Below are 23012 nucleotides of genomic sequence, written 5' to 3'. Positions count from 1 at the left end.
AAGCATAAATGGATATCGCAAACTAGCAGTACATACACAAATGTGTATTCCTGTATACCTCTACCCCCCATATCTATGTTTCATGACAATTTCAAAACATTAATGAGATTATTGTCTGCTTAATTATACTATTGTGCTAAAGTATATTCTTTCTGTGTCTTGTAGGGTCAAAATGTGTTTGGTCTTGATATAATTGAGACACCTGAGGGAGATAAGTGGCCTCAACTGATTGTCCAGCAGATCCTGGATAGGGAGCAGAAGGATACCTATGTGATGAAAATTAAAGTTGAAGATGGTGGAAGCCCTCCAAGATCTAGCACCGCCATCCTGCAAGTCACAGTGACTGATGTGAATGATAATCGCCCAGTCTTCAAAGAAAATGACATTGAAGTTAGCATTCCAGAAAATGCTCCAGTAGGCACCTCTGTTTCTCAGCTCCATGCCACTGATGCAGACCTGGGCTCAAATGCACAAATTCACTTCTATTTCAGCAATCAGATCTCCAGTTTGGCCAAAAGGCTGTTTGCCATTGATAATGCCACTGGTCTTATCACCATAAGAGAACCACTAGACAGAGAGGAATCTCCTGTACACAAATTAACCATTTTGGCAAGTGATGGCAGTTCAACTCCATCAAGAGCAACAGTGACTGTTAATGTCACAGATATTAATGACAATGTCCCATCAATAGACACAAGATACATTATCAATCCAGTGAATGGGACAGTGCTTTTGTCTGAGAAAGCTCCACTTAATACCAAAATTGCATTGATAACAGTAATGGATAAGGATGCTGATCTGAATGGAAAGGTTACTTGTTTTACAGATCATGATGTCCCTTTTAGGCTGAAGCCAGTGTTTGATAATCAGTTTCTTCTGGAAACAGCCACATTTCTAGATTATGAAGCAACACGGGAATATGCTATTAAAATAGTGGCTTCAGATTCAGGGAAACCTCCCTTAAACCAGTCTGCAATGCTCCTGATCAAAATTAAAGATGAAAATGACAATGCCCCAGTTTTTACACAGCCTATTATAGGTCTTTCCATCCCTGAAAACAATGCTCCAGGTACTCAGCTAACCAAGATAAGTGCTACAGATGCCGACAGTGGGCGCAATGCTGAGATCAGCTATATTCTGGGTTCTGATGCACCCCCCATTTTCAACCTTGACCGCCGTACAGGCATTCTGACAGCAGTCAGAAAGTTGGACAGAGAAAAGCAAGACAGGTACTCCTTCACTGTATTGGCTAAGGATAATGGGATGCCACCCTTGCAGACCAATGCTACTGTGACAGTGTCAGTCCTGGACCAGAATGATAACAGCCCTGCTTTCACACATAATGAATATAATTTCTATGTGCCAGAAAACTTACCCATGTATGGCACAGTAGGGCTTATCACAGTAACAGATGCTGACTCTGGAGAAAATGCTGCGGTCACTCTCTCTATATTAAATGGTAGAGATAATTTCATTATAGATCCACTTACTGGTGTAATAAGGCCTAACATTACCTTTGATAGGGAACAGCAGGGGTCATACACTTTTCAGGTGAAAGCTGTGGATGGAGGAAGACTGCAGCGTTCCTCAACTGCGAAAGTGACCATCAATGTTGTTGATGTAAATGACAACAGGCCTGTTTTTGTTATTCCTTCTTCTAATTATTCATATGAGTTGGTTCCAACATCGTCCAGTCCAGGGTCTGTAGTTACTAAAGTCTTTGCAGTTGACAATGACACAGGCATGAATGCAGAGCTCCGTTACAGCATCATAGGTGGGAACTCTAGGGGCTTGTTTACAATTGACCAACTAACAGGCAATATTACTTTGAAAGAGAAGGTAATTACATCAGATCATGGCTTGCACAGACTGGTGATAAAAGTCAATGACCTAGGACAGCCGGAGTCTCTTTATACTATAGCTCTTGTGCATTTGTTTGTGAATGAGACAGTCACCAATAGTTCCTATGTACAAGAGCTAGTGCGCAGGAATATGGAAACTCCAGTTGGCCAAAACATTGGGGATGGTGAGATAACCCCACAAACCAATGATTATGTCAAGATCATAATTGCAATTATTGCAGGAACAATGACAGTTATTCTGGTAATTTTTGTTACTGCTTTAGTACGGTGCCGCCAGACGCCCAGGCACAAAGTTGTCCAAAAAAACAAGCAGAGTGGTGAATGGGTTTCCCCAAACCAAGAGAATAGGCAGATCAAGAAGAAGAAGAAGAAGAAGAAGCGCTCTCCAAAAAGTCTCCTGCTCAACTTTGTGACTATTGAAGAATCTAAGCCTGATGATCCTGGCCATGAGCACATAAATGGCACTTTAGACATTCCTGTAGAGCTAGAAGAACAGACTATGGGAAAATATAACTGGGCCACCACACCAACTACATTTAAACCTGATAGCCCAGATTTGGCAAAGCACTACAAGTCTGCTTCTCCACAGCCTACCTTTCAAATCAAACCTGAGACTCCTGTACCCCCCAAGAAGCACCACGTCATTCAGGAACTTCCTCTAGATAACACCTTTGTGGTGGGCTGTGACTCACTCTCCAAGTGCTCATCAAGCAGCTCGGACCCTTACAGTGTTTCCGAATGCAGCTGTCAAGGAGGCTTCAAGACCCCAGGCCCCATTCACACCAGACAGGTAATGGAAATTTTAAGGTTCTCTCTTTCTCCTTCACTTCTTAACTTTTCCATTCATATAGCTCTACCTCTAAGCACTGCATAATAACATTCTCTGCAAGGATTAAAAGTTTGAAAGGTCGTGTTTGATCCAGGCATTGAAATGTAAACAATTTGAGATCCATCAGTGTTAACGGGAAATAATTAAAGTGATTAATGGCTGTAAGGAAATGGAGCAGTGAATTATTTCACTGGTGGGTATTCCTGACTGCAGATGGCAGTATGGCACTTCCTGCATTACTACAGTACATCGTGCAGCTCTGTGAGACAGAGGGGTTATGATACTGTCCTCTGTAGTATTGTATGCTCAAGAATTGAAGTAATCTAGGCCAGGTGGAAAGCAATAAAGCTTTACAGGATCTGATAAGTGGTTCTTAATATTGATGGAGTCTGGAATTGCAGCCTTCGTTTGGGCACAGCTTTACTTCAAGGTCCCTCAAAAGCAGGCAAGGATTTTCCTCTGAGAGCTTCAGTGCCATTTTCAGACTAGAAAAGTACTGGACTACTTAAATCTTGTAGAATCAGTCAACAGGCAAAGCTGGGGGAAAATTAGAAGCATCAGTATAATTCCTCTCACTTTTTAGCTGCTATGCTTGATAAACCAGATACTAGCTTCTCAAAAATTAAGTACAGCATATGAAATGTCTAAAGACTCCTTAATTTAAAATTAAATTAAAACGAGGACCTACAAGACACTATAGAAAGGCTGTAAGTCACTGGAAATTGAATTTAATTTCTATCCATGTACTGAAAAAAAAAACAAACATTAATAATTAAACTTTGCTGTTTGCTTCTTTTTCTTCATGAATATTACAGAGTATTCAATGAAAATAGTTTTGTAGTCAAGTTTTAATTACTGAAGGAATCAATCATTAAATAAATCAATCATTAAAGAAACAATATTTCAAAAGAGTTTGTTATATCATTGATAATATATTTTAATATTGTTGTTTGAGAACATATCCTCAGCATGTCCAAGTCTGCTAGACTTTTTACTCCAGTTGAGGTTTTGAATTGTATTCTGTGGGCTTTCTTTTATTACCACTACAGTGATACCAGAATGTTCCTAAAAGAAACTCTTTATGCACACTATGCATCATATTATTAAAAATTACAGGATGGGTTGGTTATTTTATTTTATTCCCCTTAAGCACACAGTTTTGTATGCTAGCTCATATTACTGTATGCTCTAAAACCTTCATCATTTGCTGAGTTGCATTAACTGATAAATTGAGGAAACATACTAGAATTTCTTAATTCTAAGATAGCAGTGGAAAATGTGTAGCTTTTGAGATTTGAGTATTTTGTATTAAAGGTATTTGAATGTGTTAATTTCCGTTGTGTGTTAGAAAAGCCTTTTCCTAATTTATTCATCTTGTTGAACTCTCATAACTCCAAGGAGGGTGGTGCTGTTTTCAGCATCTCTGGAGGCCTGATCCAAGTGATTTTTCAATTGAGAACAGGGACTCCAGTATAGCTCCTGTGAGCCAAAAAGGTTCTTCCATTGTCTGCTCAAAAACACTTTGTAATGCAGTAATTCTGCTAACAAAAAAGGTAAACTCATGACACTCTAGGTTTTTACTAACCTAGTTCTTCCATTTTCAGGCGCTTTTAAAGTAGAATGGAAAGCAATTCTCTTCTGCAGAAGCTGGTTGGGAAAAAACGTTTTCTTTTATCTGTACCTTAAAGGTCAATGACAGGCGTTTCCTGTCGGGGAGAGCAGGATAGAACTGTTTGCTTTGCAATGCTCATTACCTGACAGTAGCTTATCTTTATATAGCTGTACCTGAAAATATATATGTGTGTTATATATAATATAATATATAGGTATGATGCTCAGAATATACCATATTGATTTTGTTAAATCTACAGTTATCCTTCTTTTAGGTTTAATTTTCAATATGAAAGTGACCACATTGCTGGAGAAATTGTAACTACTCTCTGACAATGGCCCTTTATGCTAGCTAGTAAACAACATTCACCATTAAACACATAAATTGATATTGTATTACTTATTTAAATATAATACAAATAATACATTTATTTACATAAATTAGGCAAGAGAGGCCATTTCAGTTAAATCCTTTGTGTTGGACTTTGATCACAGTAACAGAATTGTATTTCATGATAAGCGAGAACAAGTATATTTCTTTAACCTCAGTGGATTTTTTTAAAAGTCACTCTTATTCCTAACTTGTTTTTGTATGTTGTGGTCTGTGTAGTTTTATCTGCTGTGGAGCTATAGAAGGTGACTCAGGACAGACTAACTTAAGAGTTGTCGCTGCCAGCTAGTAAAGAAATTAAACAAACAAAAGTAATCTACCACAATACATCAGATGTCATGCTGCCCTCCATCCTCCATCCTTGGAGATTACCAGGATGTTTGTGGTTAATGATGCATTTATGTTATGCACTCTCTGAATTTTCAAAAAAAATGTAGGACAGCCAGGAGAACTGAATATAATAAGTTCAGTTAAAAAGGCAGATGTGCTAGTTTGAGAAATGAAAATCAGAAAGATGTTTAATGTGAGAAAAAATATTTTACTTTAACAATTACTGTAATGCTTTTACAAGCTTTTACAAGCCAGAAGCTCCCTGAAGGAGGAGACTAAAGAAGATTACACTCGCTGTGAAGATATTTGTTTTCATTTTCTAATGGATGTTGATATTAACAGGCTTCACATCTCAACTGTTCTTAGCTTTGTCCATGCAATGCAAGCCTAAATTTCAACTCAGATACTTGAACTTGAGTTAATGATAAAAAAAAATATGTATTTTTGTTTTGTTTTGTTTTATAAGCTCTAAATTCCGTGCATGTCTGAATGGTATTGATTCAGGTCACTAAAAAAAGGCAATTATTTCTTTGCTTTACTGTTAAATTTGTTGAAGTGATCTCTGAAATGACAGAAAATCATAACAATTGTACTCAAAAAACATACAAGAGAAGATGAAAAGGTTTTATACGGAAAAAAAAAAATAAAATCTCTTCAGTGGCCATGTGGGCAAATAAACATGGGAATAGCAACAGCTGAAAGTTTTATGGGGAAGGAATCAGAGACTCCTGAAGCAGCTGAGGACACATTGGATCATCGACTACAAGGAGCTCAAGAGAAAAAATGTGTGGTGCTAATGGTAATACGAGGAAGAAGAGAGAAAAAACTTCTCTGTGTATTTGTGTGTGAGGAAGGGCAATGGAAAGAGATATTAGTATTATTTTAGTCACACAGTAGGAATTAATGAATACTAGTGACAGTGAATTGGAACCTTCAGAATAGCATGCTTTCTTGTGGGATGCTGTATGTAGAGGTAATTGTATTAAAAAAACTTTACCATGTGATACATTGTGAAGGGGCTTCTTGTTCATTATATGTTTTTTCAAAGTAGGATATATAGCTTGTAAAATCCAGCTAACTTTCAGTATCATCAGGTTGTCATTGTTTCAGTAGTCATCAACCTCTTAGCAGAATGTATTTGTTTGGTAGAAAAACATACAGCACGTGTACAGTTTATCTGTCTGCAAGCTTTGTAAAAGCTCAATTGCTTTTGACATTTACCTTTGTGAGAGCAGACTCTATGAACTATTACATACTGTCACAAATCTTTTTTTTTAATTTGCATTGGAATGATGAAAAGAAAGGACAGTTTTTTTCAGTCTAGTTTTCCCGCAGTATGAAACAATTTTTTAATCTGAAAGTTTTGCTCAGGTACTTTCAACATTCAGACAATTCAAATGCCTGTCTGGTAGGCATCAACCTGTCTAATCAAAGCATGCGTAATTATGCTATACAGTGTTAACTCTGGCAGCTGGGTTCTAAGAAACTAGGGCCACAAAGTTTCATTAACATTTCCAATGCATCCTCCTCCTTCAGGTCTCCTTTTAATTAATGTGATTTCCAACATTCATTCATTTGAAAATAGTATAATGCATATTATCGGAACAGAAAAAATCTCATAAAGTAATCATCTGCTCACTGAAGAAGGGTTCTGTGGCCTTTTTTTTGTCATCTTAAACTCTGACTTCAGGAAATTTGACCTTCTGTTAATGAAGAAGCGTGACTGGTCATGAAGGCAGCAGTGGCACAACTTGGTTCAGTTTCAGTCCACCTCTCCAACTGGTAGAGCTGTAATATATCATCACGCTATGAATCTATTATTTTGTACTTGCTGCTTCTGCCTGCTTTGCAGTGGACTGTGGTCTGTATGTTAACATCTCCACTGCTAGCATGCTATACCCTCTTTGGAAGGTTGTTAAGAGAATGAACAGGCACGCAGATTGATTTTTCTCATATTTAACGCTGTAAATCATCATTAATTGATTTTATTTGCTAGGATTCTGCATGTCTGAATGTACCCATATGTATGAATGGAAATTTCAAATGACACAGTGATTTCTGCTGAACTTGTTTGCTGGAAACTTAACTGGAGATAGAAATTCTATTTCTTTTAAAACTCTAAATGGAAAGTAGACCTCATTTAAAATACATTGCCTTCTGGGGGCCTACTGTCTCACTAGCAACTGCTTAGACATGCTTATAGTTATGGTATATTTGATCTTCTGGTTCTGATTTGAAATGTGGTGAAATGTCATTTACAGTTTTCCACTTGTTGTGAGAGCAGTGTGCTTAGAATGTGAGTGAAAAGAATAATGCACTTTTCCCAAAACAAACAGCTCTGAAAACTCACCTGATATGTAAATCCTGATATGTAAATAAGTGAGTTTAATCTACTACTCTGTAATTGTCAATAGGCAGTGCTGATGTGTCTGATATTTGAAAGGTGTATAGGTAACACCAGCGTTTTGCATTGACAGATGTGGAGTAAGTTACGCTCCAGGAACATTTTCTTCTAAACATCAGATAAGTTTGTTGGTATAAGCCCTTCCCAGAAGCTGTTTGAAAAGTGATCATTATGATTCTGACTATTCTTATTATTTTCTCTTAATTTTCTGGCTGCTAATTTTTCTGGTAATTCTGATACTCTGTGATGTATATACATTTCAGAAAGAAACGGAATTCACATCCAGAGAAAAAAGATTTCACTGAAGAATAAGTGAAATTTGCTGTCTCTTAAGTTAGTGAGCAGTGACTTAAATGTGCAGTACTACTGAAGCAAAATTGGTCAAGGAAATTTTTTCTTCTGTGGAACAATTTGGCAATTTTTACTTTTTTTTTTTTTTTTTAATATGTGTTTTTCATTGAAAACACAAGGGAAAGGATATCTGAAAATGGTCCCTATTGCCTCTTAATAGAAAATAAAAACTGAGCAAAAATGGAAAGAAAACAAAAAAGAAAGTAATGTTCTCTTTGAGGAAAAAGTGAATATGACACTTTGAATATGACACTTAAGTAGAAAATTACTTGGAAGAGAGGAAAGGTTTTTTTTTCCCCCAGTAGAAGCTATATATATGGAAGTTGTAAGACAAAGCATTACAAACCAGGCGATTGTTTGGCAAGCTAGAATGATGCTCCACTCCCTCTCCAGTAACAACTTGCCTTGGACTAGTAGCGGTATAAATATGTATGATTTTTCCTGAACTTTAAGCACATTTCACCTGCATGTTTCCAAGGCCGAGCTGAAGCATTTCCTCTTTTAGTGATCCAAGCTTTTATTTTATTTATTTATTTGTTTATTTTTTAAATGACCTATAACTACCAACCATTGTCAACAATGAAGTCTGATTTAACTTCAGTTTAATTTTCACACTTCTTTCTTTTCCTATTTTCTCCCAGAAGGTGTTGCATTCAATGATCTGCACTTGATAGCAATTTCCTGACCAGTGAGTGAATAGTGTCCTGTTGACTGTGTTATTGGTAGTGTTTTCTTTCCTGAGAGATAATTGATCTGAATGCCTTCATTTCGGTGAATTTTATGGACTTTAACTCTGTTGATGATAAACATGGATTAAAGATGCAAAATAACTCTTCAAATCAAAATATTTTATGCTCTTTTTAGCTCTTAGGGAATATGCTCTTAAATGAAATCTGCTAACACCCTACAGAACATATTCTAGGTACTGTGATAGACTTCTGATGTATCTGTATGCTTGATACAGCACTCGGGGTTTCAAGCTGATAAAGTGAAAAGTAGTAAGAAACCTAGGGTAATGTATGTTGAAGCCATTTCTGTGACTCCAGTTTTAGCATTTTTGTTGTGTGTATATAGAAGTGTGCAGATCTTTGTGTGTGTATAAAAACCTGTAAACACACACACATGCCCCAGAGTGGTTAGTTACTTAGAAACAAAATAGTTAGGTACTTCTTAAACTATACAGTGATTGACATGGTAGACGTTTGGAAGGAAACTTTACGATATATGGGGAAAAATATGCAGGAAAGGGCTTTTCTCATGCTGTTTCTCTGTTTGCCAGCTCTGAACGTCATCGCATCTGATGTTATATACTGAAGTCGTACGTGTACACAATGATGTTAAGCCAGCAAACATGAAAACAAGGAAATAGCACGAGAAAGCCCTTGTCCTGTCTCTGATTGCCGAAGAAATTTATCGTCTGATCTCCAGAGGGGTTTGGAAGTGACGATGAACTGTTCAAGCTGCCCTACTGAAAGGTATCAAGGGCAAGAATTTTTTAAAAGGAAAAGACAAAAAAATTTAGTACATTGTGCTATAGTGTTCTATAACTTAGTTTTGCTAAGAAAAAAGTAATGTGACCCATCATTCCTCACAGTTGGCAATTATGATAAATCTATTGTTTTCTAATTTTGCTTGTAATCATCTCCTTGTCCCAGATTTTTTCTTTATTTATTTTAGTTGAAACAATTAGAAGTTTTAATTATATAAGTATATTAAAAGGGAGCAATAAATTTTATTCATGCTTTAAAAAGAGAATGTAAGTTCTTTATACTCCCTGCATTAAAAAGAAAAGCAAATGAATTGTTGTCATATATAGCACCATTACACATATTAAGAATTAAGTGGTATTTATATCTATTTCATAATATTTTTAATGATAATATTGCTGCTATGGATCATAAATAGAACTGATCAAATCACTGCTTTCTCATTTTATAGGCACAATAGTAGTAGTGAAAAAGTACTTTCTGCTTTCTTGACCACCATTTTTTGTAAAAAAATGATCACCTTTGAAATAACTCAAAAGTATTCACTTAACTTCCTAAAATAAAATCTAATTTGCATTTTGCCTGCTGGAATCTAGATAATGCATAACAGGTGCTGCACACCTAACAGTTTGAAATACTTTTATTTTAGAAAAAGTCATAAATCCAGTGGCTTACTTTTTAGTGTGATAAAATAGGGAAGAGTATACATTTGTTGGAACCTAGAACTTTTTGCACTGTTAGCCAGCACATGGGGGAAAAAAAAGTTTGTTTTTTTTTTCTCCTCCAAATTATTTCTCTATATAGTTAACCTCTTTTTTTTTTTTTTTTTCCTTTAATTTAAATTTGTTTTGTTATTTAGTATGGCTCATTTAACAAATATAATTTGAGTATCATTGCTTGGTTTGCAGCCTGGTTGCAAGTTCTTGTATATTGCTTCACATTTTAGAAAATAATGCTTAATATGTATCATCTATAATATTTGCATTTCATATGCAATGCAAAATCTCTTAGGAAGCAAAGGAGTATAAAGAACCCTGTTTTCTGCACTTATATGAAGACATGTAATATTAGTTTGCTAGAATAAAATGAATGACACTTTTAACTGGGATGTATACAGTATGTATAACTTTATTTTAAAGGCAAAATTATTAATGATTGATCAATTAGACTACAACATAAAATTACACCTTACTGTATGTTTGATGTAAAGATATTTATAGGGTTGTACTTAATATTCACGTTGCCTCAGTTCTTAGACTGCAGAATGTCTACCATGACTGTTGCCTATAGTATCCTCCACATTTGCTATCTGGCTCCTTCAAAAATCTGTATTTGGCTATTTGATCTGTAAAATAAATTCTATTAATACTGAAGTATGTATTGTAATTTAGCATATTGTATTGCATAATTATAGCTATGACTGTTAAAGAAAAATTTTAATTCCTATAATGAGATCATTTTCTTGAGAAGATGTTTATGTATCTGTAAGACAGTTTTGCTGTTTCTAGTTACCATATCCTTGCATCATTTACGCTTCAAATTAAACAACACATTCAGTGGTTAGACATACAGTAATGATATTTATTGACACAATACCACAACTCAGCCAGTTGTTTTGGTTTGAAACATCATTCCGGATATAGTAAGGAGTTTATTCAAGACATATTGTTGAGTGTAACTAAAGATGGGTACTGCCTATTGCTATTACAGTTGTTTGCTTAGATGCCTCATAGTTGGGTGATGGGAAGCATGTAAAGCTATTTGTTAAGAGTAATTAACCTTTGGCCTGGTAGAGTTGTCCATTAGGAAGACAGTAGGATTTCATGGACTTCTTTTTCTGCTTTTTCTTTCTTTATTGAATCTTTAGATTTCCGTACTTGTAATAGATAGGTTTGATATCCTTGATAATAGGTTTGATTTCCTTGATGAGAAAACTCATGTATGTAAAATCCATGTTTGATTAAGAAAAGCACCAAATAATTTGAATGCTTCTTTTGTTTTCGTTTATTTGATTTAAGGAATACTGATCTGAGATACTGGACAGGGTTCATCTGCATGCTAGAGGACTGCACGCCCTCTATAAGTGCCTACTTACACTAAGTATGAAGAGAACCTTTGATAAGTTGTGCTTGCCATTTCTTGAGATGAATGTTAATTGTTCATAAGAAAAATACCTCATGGGACTCTTTATTTCTTTTGTTTTTAAACTACCTGACGATCTATCTTTTTTTCCTAGCATTTCACTGGTCAGATCATTATATTCTATAAATAAATAGTTCTAGAATAATCTAGGATAATTTTAAACTTTAGAAAAGATACATATATGAAATAAAGGCTCATCAGGTGGTTGGATTATTGGTCCAAATCAGTAATCTCTCTTCTGGTTCTCTCATGAGTCAGCACAGGCAACTATAATAACCCTTCAAATGCACTAAGGGAAAAAAACAGCAACCTCCTAAAGTGGTTCAGTTTCATGTGTTTCTCTGTTTCAATTTCTGGTTTCTTACATCTAAATATCACTTTCTACAAAGTGATTCTTTTACAGACTGGAGTAAGACTAGTTCAGAGAGCTCATTTCCTTCTGATGATTAAATGCATTCATGATAGTCTCATGAAAGGCTAATGTGTACTTAGCAAATGCGTATGTGTGCTGAATATTAATTTATACACTTTTCAAGGAGCTAAAGGATAAATGGAGGCCATTCAAAAAGATTCTATAGTTAGATTTTTATTTTATTTTATTTTTTTTATTTCTAATGAATATTAGCAGCCTGAGTCTAAAAAGCTAGGCATATGTCAGTGTTTTTTTCTCAAATGTTTTCACCTACAGAAATAGTCTTTCTGGCGGCATGGAAGTCAGAGTAAATTAAGAACAAGCGTTACTGAGTTGACCACATTTAAAATAGAAAACTATATATTTTCTTTGAAATAGCAAACACACATTCTGTGTTATTTTATTGTGGTTTAAACTGTGATTACTATTATTCACCATCATCTCTGTAAAATTCTTGAGAGATTTATCCTTTTGTTCTCTGCACAATGTCACCCTTGTCACCAGTGCAGAAAGATCTTTGTCTATAGATAGTCCTAGAGTTTGTTTTGGTTAGCTACAGTGCTATGTGTGGCTCAGCAACAAGAATAGCTCTTTATTTGTTGCCAGTTTTACAGTGTAAATTAGTTGCATTGCATTGCAATGCCAGCAGCCAAAGATGGCTCACATTTGCTGTTCTGCATCCTGTGTCATATTGTCAATGCCTGGATTTCATATGGATGCGTGTCTACCAAAGCTCAGTGCCACTCTGTCTCAAACACACCCTGATGTCAAGTGAGTCATTCCAAGGAAAAGCTATGGCACACAATCTGCAGGTTGCTTGAAAGCTGCCTATCATATCAGAAAATATATTGGACTTTTTTTTTTTTTTTTAATTGGGCTAAACCACCATAGTAGGATATCTCTATATCCTTCTGAATTTCTTTGAATAGAGCACTGCTAAAGGGCAAAAGGGCAATAGGGTGCTGTCAAAAGCAAAGCACATTTGTGGTGTAAATAACTTTTTTTTAAACATAAACTGTAATGTTGTTTTTGTTGTTGTTATTACACATGTTATTACACATTTTCAATGATTTCCTAGTCTACCGTACTACAAATATTTATGGCATACCCTGGTGTTAAGTATTATTTGTAAAATCTTTTTAACAAATCTTTTTTAGTATATATTTTTGCTTTCATATTGAACTACCAAGCACTGTTCCTTTTATGTCTTATTTATCAAAATAAATTCTGTTTAAAGATTATATTTATATATGTTTTGGAGAAGCACTGTTTTTAAATACACTTTTGGTCTCTTTGATCAGCGCATGCACACTGTCAAATCTATACATATGCCAATATTTTTTACAGTGATTGGAGTCTATAATTATTAAATTAAATTTACTACACGGAGATTACTAGTAAGCATATTCCTTAGCAGCATGTACTTTTTATTGTCATTTTCTTCAAAGAATGTGGTCTAAGCAGGACTTTCCAAGAGTCACACATCCTCTAGCAATGTTTACATGTATGTATGTGTTTATATAGTTTGTATAGATATATATAGTCTACACATATATATCTGTGTATGTGTTTATTTCCTGTGCATGTGTATATAAAAAGAGCATGAAGGTGTATGTGCACACACATATATCTCATATTCAATTAGCACAGGTTACAGGTAGCATATTTTACATAGAATAGAGCTGTAGCTATATGTGTATCTCAATACCCAATATATGTCTTTCGCTACGAAGGATAGCCAAGCACTACGGTTTTGCTTTACACATTCCTTTGAGGTTTATCTTCTCTTTTGAGAACGTTCTGTGTTCTGTATTAGAAAGTGACTCTTGATAACTTGGAGGTTAGGATACAATATGATAAATATAGTTTATATTTCTTCTGTACTCCAAATCTTTCACTTTTCAGTTCTGATTCCATTACTGAGGGCTGGAAAATATTCCCTATTCTAAAATACTTTTTTTTCTTGTTGTACAGGTACTCTCTTAAATCTCACCACTGAAAATGTCATGAAAATGATGTTTCTCTATGTCCTCCAAATTGTGAGCCCCTGCAGATTTCATAAATAAACAAATGTAAATCGAATCCAGTTATTTAAATTCATTTAGATGGATATTAAATAATTATGCTATCAGGAGTTTTTCAGGGGTATAACTGACTTCTGCAGTCTTTTAAACAACCTTTTTTTTTTTTTTCATATTTAGTATATTTTTCTTTTTTAGGGAAGGAGTTCATAAAAGCTCAAACAGCTTATTTACAGTAAAAGCTAAATGGTGATATCAAATATTTGAGGTTTGACTTCCCACCACTCAATAGCAGCTAAGAATTATCAGCTAAATTCCAGTCCTTTTTCTCAGTATATTTTTCATCCTTTTTCTCCTGAGAGATATCCATGGCAATTAGATGGATGAACTGAGTTCATCTTATGTTCTCTGTTTACTGCTGGGCTGTGATGTTATTTGTCTTCCTTTGTGATCTGATCAGCAGTTTGACATGAAATTTGAATCTAAGACCTTTCCTCAAAAGAATTTATTCTTTTTCATTGTCTGGCAGTTCAAAAACTTCCCTTTCATCCTGTACATAAATTACAAATAAATTGTAGACATATAGGCCCCTTGACACTAATATGGATCTGAAAGACTCCACTAACAGACCCTCCTTCACAAAAATATTTTTTCTAGATCCTTATCTAAACTGATCCTTCCTTCCTTTCTCCTCTGCCCGCCCCATCCCCCCCACCCCAAGAAAAAAACAGATGACAAATTCATCTCTTATCCAGACACTAGTGCACATGTATTTCAGACAAGCAAATGACCCACAGACAAATGTACTTCACAGGTGAAGGACATTTGGAATTTTCTTTCCTTTGAACTTTTAAAATATTTGAATAATTGGAAGACATGTCTTTTCCTAAATATTTCCACTACTTGGATGTACTTCATGGAGAGAAACAATTCAGGGGAAGAAATAAATCTCTTATTCTAAACACGTAGTGAGTATAACAAACTCTTTAACTGATATTTTTGTATTAAATAACACATTAAATACAAAATACCAGTTACGTATTTTCTGGCATAAATGAAACTTAATGTCTTCTTACAAAGTAAGAATAAATCTGAATGCTTTGTTAATTCTCGAGCATTATGTATGGTATGGTATACCAAAAATTCTGTCTTTGGTCAAGTTATACTAGAATATTTGGCTTGAATTTAAGAAGACATTTTGGCTTACATACATGTGATATGTTGGTTTTATTTTTGGGGGGAGTGAACACAAATTGTTCTGAATTTTCGACTCAATTTGTTGATAAGTCGATTTGTACAATCTTAATGCTAAGAAACATGAGAGCATCATGAAATATTTGAGAGAAACTAACAGACTACAATAACAGTATTAATTCTTGCACCCAGCTAAATGAAGAATACTTTTGCCTCAGCTATTTAATGCTATATATCTTTCAAGACTGTCTGTCAACCAAAGGTGGCAGGGTCTTCCATGGACAAGGTCATGATCACATTCAGGACCTAGGCAGTGTTAGAATAGAAAGGGAAAAGAAAACAAACAAACAAACAAACAAACAATAAATAAAAGATCCTGCTAGTGTATATTTTTTCTTGTGGTAAGATAGCTCTACCAGTATCTGAAGTTCTGCATTGGAGAACTTTGCAGATGTAGCTTTGAGTCGCATTCTGCCACATTCAGACATTCTTTCTTAATTGGGTTAATGTGTATTATTATTATAAATAAAAGAAGCAGATTGTTGCCTTCTACCTAATAATGTATGTGAATGTATGGATGTGTGTTCACATGTGATTTTAAAGTTTGACTGCTATCAGGCTTACTTGGTGATTTTAAGGTAAGAAAGATGTCTAAATTATATTATTTGACTGATTTTTATTGACTGTTAGAAATTTTGTTTCCCTACCTTGGGAAGTTAATGTTGAACTGAAAGTGAAAAAGAAATGCAACTTAGACTTTTAAAGTGTATGGTACAGTTTGCTTTTTTAACTGGATGAAACTACTTAATTGTTAAGGATATTACAGTTTGCCGCATGATTTACCTTTTTGCCATTTTTAAACTTACCTGAGGTAAGTGTATTAAAATGATAGTTAATATATAACAATAAAATGTCTTCTATCTTTGTCACATTTTATTTCTTTAAATAGGTTTGAAATTAAAAAGGTACTCTTAACCAGTTATTGTATTCCTCTCAAGAGGGGAACAAAACATTGCTTTTTGTTCTCAAGCTTAGCAGAAAGGAGGCAGTGACTTCTGCATCCTGCTGAGGTTTTGGTTGCTGTTGATTTCAGTCAGCATCCAGAACTGCTGCAATTTATAGAACAAATGTCTCTTCCAATTCATGTTAAACTCAGCACTCAGTAAGAGCTGCAGCTGAGAGAGTTGCTGCCATTTGTAAAGGTATGTCTGATACTGTTATTATCAGCAGCAATCAGCATTGTTGTATTCACTGTCTTACAGTTCATGCAGAGTCATCTAGATCTTTTTAGAATTCAGTGGGAACAATGGTTATACCAGAAATCCTAATAAAAAATCCTGTTCTCCTCCCTCAAGCTACTCCTCACTAAGCTACTCTACCAAATACACATATCTAATAGTTCTCAGAGGTATGTCCAATAAGATACATTAAACTAAGGTAATTGTATGTGGATCTTTATTCTTTTTATTTATGCTAAGTATTTACCGTTAAACTCTTACTTTATTCATTATAGGGCTGTAGAAGCTTAAATGCAGACATATGCACAAAAAGAGATATTTTCTAATACTTTCGCATATGTGGTTTCTCTATCAGAAGCTATTCTAAGATATTTCTTGCTGTTTAGTAGCCTGTCTGAATGCATTTTTGAATGGCCTAAAGTAATTTTTTTAATTATTATTTTAATCTACCAAAATTATGTCATTAATTCAAAAGCAGGGATGAGCAGATTGGTGTTCTTGTGGGAAAATTGTCAAACCTGCTAATTTCAAATATACTAGGACTGAGGATTCCTTCAAACTTCACATTAAATCAAAGATAGTAGCTTCTAAGTATGTAATGAATATACTTTCAGAAAGTGGCATTAGTTTTTTTTATTTTTATTTTATGGCCAAAGTTCTGAAGTAACACATGATCTGTGTTGATTCAATTCCCTTTCTTTGTTGTAATTATTGTAAGGTCACTTCTCTGTATTATTCATTTGACTAGCTTCCTAACTCAAGGTACTTCATATCCCATTCATCAAATATTTTCCTTGCTCTTACAGGGTTTAAAAGAACATTAGTGCTTTTATGGTCTAACACTGAGATTCCTGTTTTCTGCTCTCTATAAAAAGAGTTTCTGCTCTCTATAAAGTTACTCCTTACTCACAGTCTAACTTTTGTCTGTAGTTCCACCTTCATCTTCCCTTTTAAATATTGAACCATCTTCAGCTTTCACATCATGCCTTACTAAACTTGTCTTCATCTTTTTCAGTCTTGAGTTTAGTGCATGTAGTATCATGTTGCATTGTCACACTCTGTCAGTCCATATTAGTACTAATATAGAATCTGTGGATATTCACACATATGCATTTTAAATCAGTGCTGAAAACCAAGTATATTGGGAATTTGGCTCCTTGTCAAATCATTATTTTCGAGAAAGTACTTTTTCCTGTTCACCCTATTTCTGGGAACCTAACTCCTCCAGGAGAAAAATACTTAGCATGGGAGACTTGAACATTCTTTGACTTTTTTGGAGCTTTGCCTATCTTGAACCTTAGGCTAGTATAAATTTATCCCAGAGGAACATAGCATCTAGAACTAAATTCCATCTAGTTCTACTAGTGAAAACATTAATAAGTTGACATAGTCAAGAATGCTTTACTCACAAAGTGATAAATCAAACGTTTTCAGAAACTTATGATGCTTAGATATTAAAAGCAGATAGAAATGACAGAGTAGTCCTGTCATTCTGAAAAGCAATTGGTAAAAGAAGACTTAATTGGAGCCAAAAATGTTCTGTTGATATGTTCTGTGTGCAAGACACACAATGGCACATTTATATGTGCTCTTTCAGCTACCAAGAATTATTTAATAGTTGCTGTATTTTGGCTTTGAAACAATAAACATGGATAAGACAGCACGTGCTCAGTTGTATAAGGGTTCCAACATCTGTTCTAACAATCCTCTTACAGAAAGTCCTTTTGGAATTGGCAAATGACAACATAAGTTCTGAAATGGATATGAAAATGTTAATGGGGGTTGGGGGGAATTAGAGGGAAATATTTCATTATGTCATTGCCCCCTTTTAACACATTAACTGCTTGAACTGTTTGTTTTTATGATTCCAGATGGTAGCAAGATGCATAAAGAAGAATAAAATGAAATAGAACAAATCAAATGCTTGGCTGCTGTTCAAGAGCAGCTAGGGCTAAGCTTTATTAAATTCACATGAGGATATGATAACTATGGAATTTCACAGAATGAACTGCAATAATCTTACTTATGAAGACCATCATTCTTCTTAAGATAGATGGAAGAATATAAAATTTTGCCACCAAAAAAAAACCACACCCCAAACCAAAAACAAAGCCCTTTTGAAGCTTATTTTCAGAGGGCCTTCACTACTTGTGTGAAATCTGTGTGTACCACAAGCCAAAGAAACATGCACAATTCATTCTTATATATCAAAAGTTCTTAGGATTTGTTCTTTCTCAGCAACAAATTAGAGAATACTGCAAAAGAAGTTAATATGCTCTTCTCTGTGTCATATAAAGTACCTTTAGGGATAAGCATATTTATATTTAAAAAGGAAAAATATAAAAAAATAAAATTATATTAGACTATTAGACATACATAAAAAATGAAAAAATACAAAGCCGTCTAAAGAAAATATTTTATCTTTTTTTTTTTTTTCAGGATATAATTCATGATGTTGATGCCTTTTTTTGTGACTGTAGATCCTTTTTTATGCTTCTGCAGTTGAATTGCAGTCTCTAACTCCATGTTTTTCAGACATCTGTTTTGTCATTTATAGAAATTAAGTTGAAGCAAAAATGTGTCTGTTATTTTTCCCTTATTTCTTTGCATAGGACCTCTAAAATATAAAATGTTTTCCTCAAACATGTTGAAAATTTTTTTCCTGCCAATACTTGCAAGATATATTTTGTTAAATTCTCCATTTGAAAATCATTCAAATTTTATGTCATTCAAAAAGTAAATTGCATCCTAGTATCTAAAAGGAAGGAACAAAAAATGTAGAACTCAGGGCTAAGTTATACTGAGCATTCAAATCTGTTACATAGCTGTCCAGGGAAAAGCAAGGGAAAGAATAAATCCAAATCTGGTTTTATATTCTCTTTATGTTTGTGAAGTCTGCACAGGGAAAATGCATTCTTAATCACTCTTAGATATGCTGGTAGTGACCATCTACTATGATTACTGATCTACTCAGGGTTTACTAAATTTCATAGTAATAGGTAAAGAAGGTATGTAACAGGTGGCATAATATATTAAAAACAATCATATGCATTCAAGTCTTGCAAAATCCGGTATTTTATTTATTTATTTATTTCTCCCCAGGTACAGAACATGTTGTTTAGTAGTCCACAATATGTTTTGTCTTTTTCCTGGACACTATACATACATCTGCTAACAGCTGTTCTGCCATTTAAGGGAAAGTATGAAGTTAGATGTGCTAAGTCAGCACAGTATTTTGTAATGATTTTATACTGGGTACAGGAACAGTACAAATATATGTTATGTATTTTGGTGCTTTTATGTAACAAAAGTTACCTTTTTATAGGACCCGCATCCTGTAAAATGATTTTGAGAAGTTTAGACTAGTGGAATCTTTTGATCTTATGTATGTGTTGGAGACTGACTTCCGTGGTTTTCAATCCTGTATTGAAATTACTCAAAATTAGCATTTTGGAATAAATGGCTAGCTTCATTAAAAGAGAGCAGTGAAATATTTTGAATATTATATGAATCTTATGCCCAAAGTATAAACTTCCACTGTAACAGAAACTTTATCTAATAATTGATTGCTTATTACTTTTGAGTGATCTTAGTATTTACTGTACATTACATATGTTCACATGAAAGTTATCTTTTAGAAATACACAAAACCAGAGCATGGTTTGCAATAACATAGGGAAATAGCACAATAATTAGAATTTTTTAACAGGTGACACTCACTAAAATTTATCCATTCTGTATCAGGAAAAAAAGTGTTGAAGGAAATGAGAAATCTTTGTAGAAGCTGAGGAATCATTGCTTTCCAAAAATTAGTTATAATTAGAGTGGACATCACATAGAATTAAAATTGAAAACAGTAGAAGGCAAGTGCAATTTCAGTATTTTTATGTAGTCCCTTGTAGACGGAGTTTGGGTAGTGCCAAACATGATAATTTTGTTTGGGGGATTGAATAACTTGTTCACTGTTACTCTGTTTGAAAATGAAGTAAAAGACAGAATCTGGCTGCTTGATAAACTGAAGGTATTCATCAAAGCTACAAATGCAAAACTTACTGAAAGCTGCCTTTACTTATTCCTGAAAATAATAGTGTGATTGTCTCTCTAAAAATAATGGCCAGAGAAAAATCTGTCATATGTCATAACAGATAGATAACCTTTTCTCTTTCTGAAACCAGCCCAAATAAAACCTCTCTGATTTAATCAGAACTGTTCTTCCTTTTCCTATGTCAATCAAATCCTGCCTATTGATAATCCAAACAAACTTGCATTGAGAACACAAAGTCTACTTTTGTCTTATTAAGGTGAAAAGATTCTGCCAGGTTTTGATAACATTTGAGATGCAGAGGCTGTTACAAGAACATAATGAATATCAAATACATCTGCAAAAAGAACTTTTTGTCAAGATAAAATCCCAATGAAAAATGCCACTTATTCTTTATTTTCTACGAGATAGGTTTAAAGCTTGCAAATCAAGAATGTAAATCTATTTAATGCATATACTTAGTTTAGTACACTGTCGTCATACAAATGGGAGCCTTGAATTTATTTAGTTCTCACCTAATCCAATAAATATATCACAGGATCACAACATCAAAGTATTGTAGGGGTTGGAAGGGACTTCAGGAGATCATCGGGTCCAACCCCCCTGCCAAAGCAGGTTCCCTAGAGCAGGTTGCCCAGGTAGGTGTCCAGACGGGCCTTGAATATCTCCAGAGAAGGAGACTCCACAACCTCCCTGGGCAGCCTGTTCCAGAGGCCCATCACCCTCATTGTGAAGAAGTTCTTTCACATATTGGTGTGGAACTTTTTGTGCTCCATTTTGTGGCCCTTGCCCCTTGTCCTGTCCCCAAAGACCACTGAAAAAAGGTTGGCCATATCCCTAATAAATGAATATAATGAATAAAATAAATATAATAAATGAAATATGAATAAATTAATAAAAAATATAAACTGTTCTTCTGTATTCAAATACAGATTATTAATAAATCAGAATTTACCAATAGATGCCACAATCTTGTGGGTAAATCTTTATAAACTTGTATTTCAAGAGAGTGCTGTAGTGTTTGGACTGGTTTCAATGTAAATATATGGTATATACTCTGTGGATTGTTTCCAGAGGAAAAAGGATCTAAATAGTCACTTCTAATTTACATACCTGAGTAGTACTATGTTTGTTCCATGGGAGAAGAAATCAGATTGGATACAATGAACAAAAAAACGTCACATTTCATATAATATTTCAACCATCCTTCTTTTATTTGAAAAATAGAAGAAGAAGCTTATTAGCTTGTTGTTAAATATTTAATTGGTTTCTGTTTATTTCTGATTTTATCTTGCTCTACTTGTCTGACACTTTGTTAAGGATGTTATTAAGTACAGAGTGGAGAGCTAGTACAGGATATTCCACTGCTGATCAAAAAAAAAACCTTATGTGGTGGGAATTCACAAGTAAATGTGTTGTAATCTTCCACAGGGATTGTGGAAGATTGTCTTGTGCTCTTTCCATTCCATGATTGGTGTGTGGTTGTAGGCTTTATATGGATTTTCTTTTTGTAATTGTTTTTGCCTTAGCCATATTGTGGCTGGAGATTGGAAGCAAAAGAAAAAAAGGTCAGAGAAGCTTGATAGTAATTTGGTTTTCAAAAGGGAGAGACTGGTTGATCCAGCTATAAACATTTAAGCTGGATCAACCAATAACCTTTGAATTACAGAGACAAATGCAAACTGTGGAACCGTACAGGGAAGCAGTACGCTAGCTGTAAGCGAGAAGTGAGAAGAAAGAGTGAATAAGTAGGACATATTGTAATAGTATTTTGAGAGGATATCTAAAAACTGATATATAACAATGGAAGTAAATGGCCAACAGATATGATAAAAGAAAACTGAATTTCAGTGCTGACATTCAGTTTTGATCAAGATGAGTTTTTTTCTTAATGGGACAGAGTTCTAATTCACAACATTGTGAAGACGCAAAAACCTGTACACTGTAGTGTTTTTGCAAAGGGAATGGACTGTATTCAGGTCTGGGTAAGATCTCACTGAAGTAGAGATCATACTGAATCTCTTATACTGCTACAAATGAATGTTCTGTACCCTTCAGTGGGAAAAATGCTGAAGAGTGGTGATCTAAAAGGTCCTGTTTTTCTTTTTACTGTCTTTGGGTTACATAATTCTCTTTTGCAAATAAGAACAGATTGACTGGCATGCAGGATCAGTAAATATGTTGTTCGAGGCCTAGGTACTCAATTGTCAGTGGGCTGAGGCAGAGGCTTAGAGAGGGAGAAAAAGCAGGGTCGTATTATTCACTTAGTATTACATAATGCTTGATAGTGAAGAAACACATCAGAATCTCATAGTCATTTCTTCCAAGTGATAGTAGTTTTCCCTTTGAATGAATGTGAAGGTAGCAGAAATATATTTATGAAGGATTTAGGCTGGAATTCATTTCTTCTGTAGGAGTTGAAGGAAGAGACACACCTAAAGAATCATCCGCTGTGGCTGTCTCATGTACCTCTCAAAGGCTGAAATGAGTCACTCTCTGTAACTGTTTTTTCTCCATGCGCTTGGGAGGAAACTATACGAACACTTAGCTCTTAGAGAGCTAAATATGAGTAAGATGATTTCTGAAATATAATACAAAAATTACTTTTAAAAGTAGGCTTTCAAAGCTGAGACCATTTAGAGCCTATGACCTTTGGTGCTATAGGTATACTTATGCTGTGTTAGCAACAGTTGAGGTA

The 23012-nt window shown here is 34.6% G+C and overlaps 1 protein-coding gene across 1 annotated transcript in view; it reads left to right on the top strand.

The window, feature by feature from the left end:
- PCDH11X (protocadherin 11 X-linked) overlaps window positions 1-23012 on the top strand; it is a 482091-nt gene that overhangs the window by 74048 nt on the left and 385031 nt on the right. The window contains exon 4 of the mRNA XM_072043192.1: window positions 166-2652. Coding sequence (XP_071899293.1) covers window positions 166-2652 — 2487 coding nt within the window. The remainder of the gene's footprint in view (window positions 1-165; window positions 2653-23012) is intronic.

This window comes from Anas platyrhynchos, chromosome 10 (assembly GCF_047663525.1).
Source record: "Anas platyrhynchos isolate ZD024472 breed Pekin duck chromosome 10, IASCAAS_PekinDuck_T2T, whole genome shotgun sequence".
Lineage (NCBI taxonomy): Eukaryota > Metazoa > Chordata > Aves > Anseriformes > Anatidae > Anas > Anas platyrhynchos.
The sequence above is the reverse complement of the archived record's forward strand: the minus strand, read 5'-3'. Positions and strand labels throughout refer to the sequence as shown.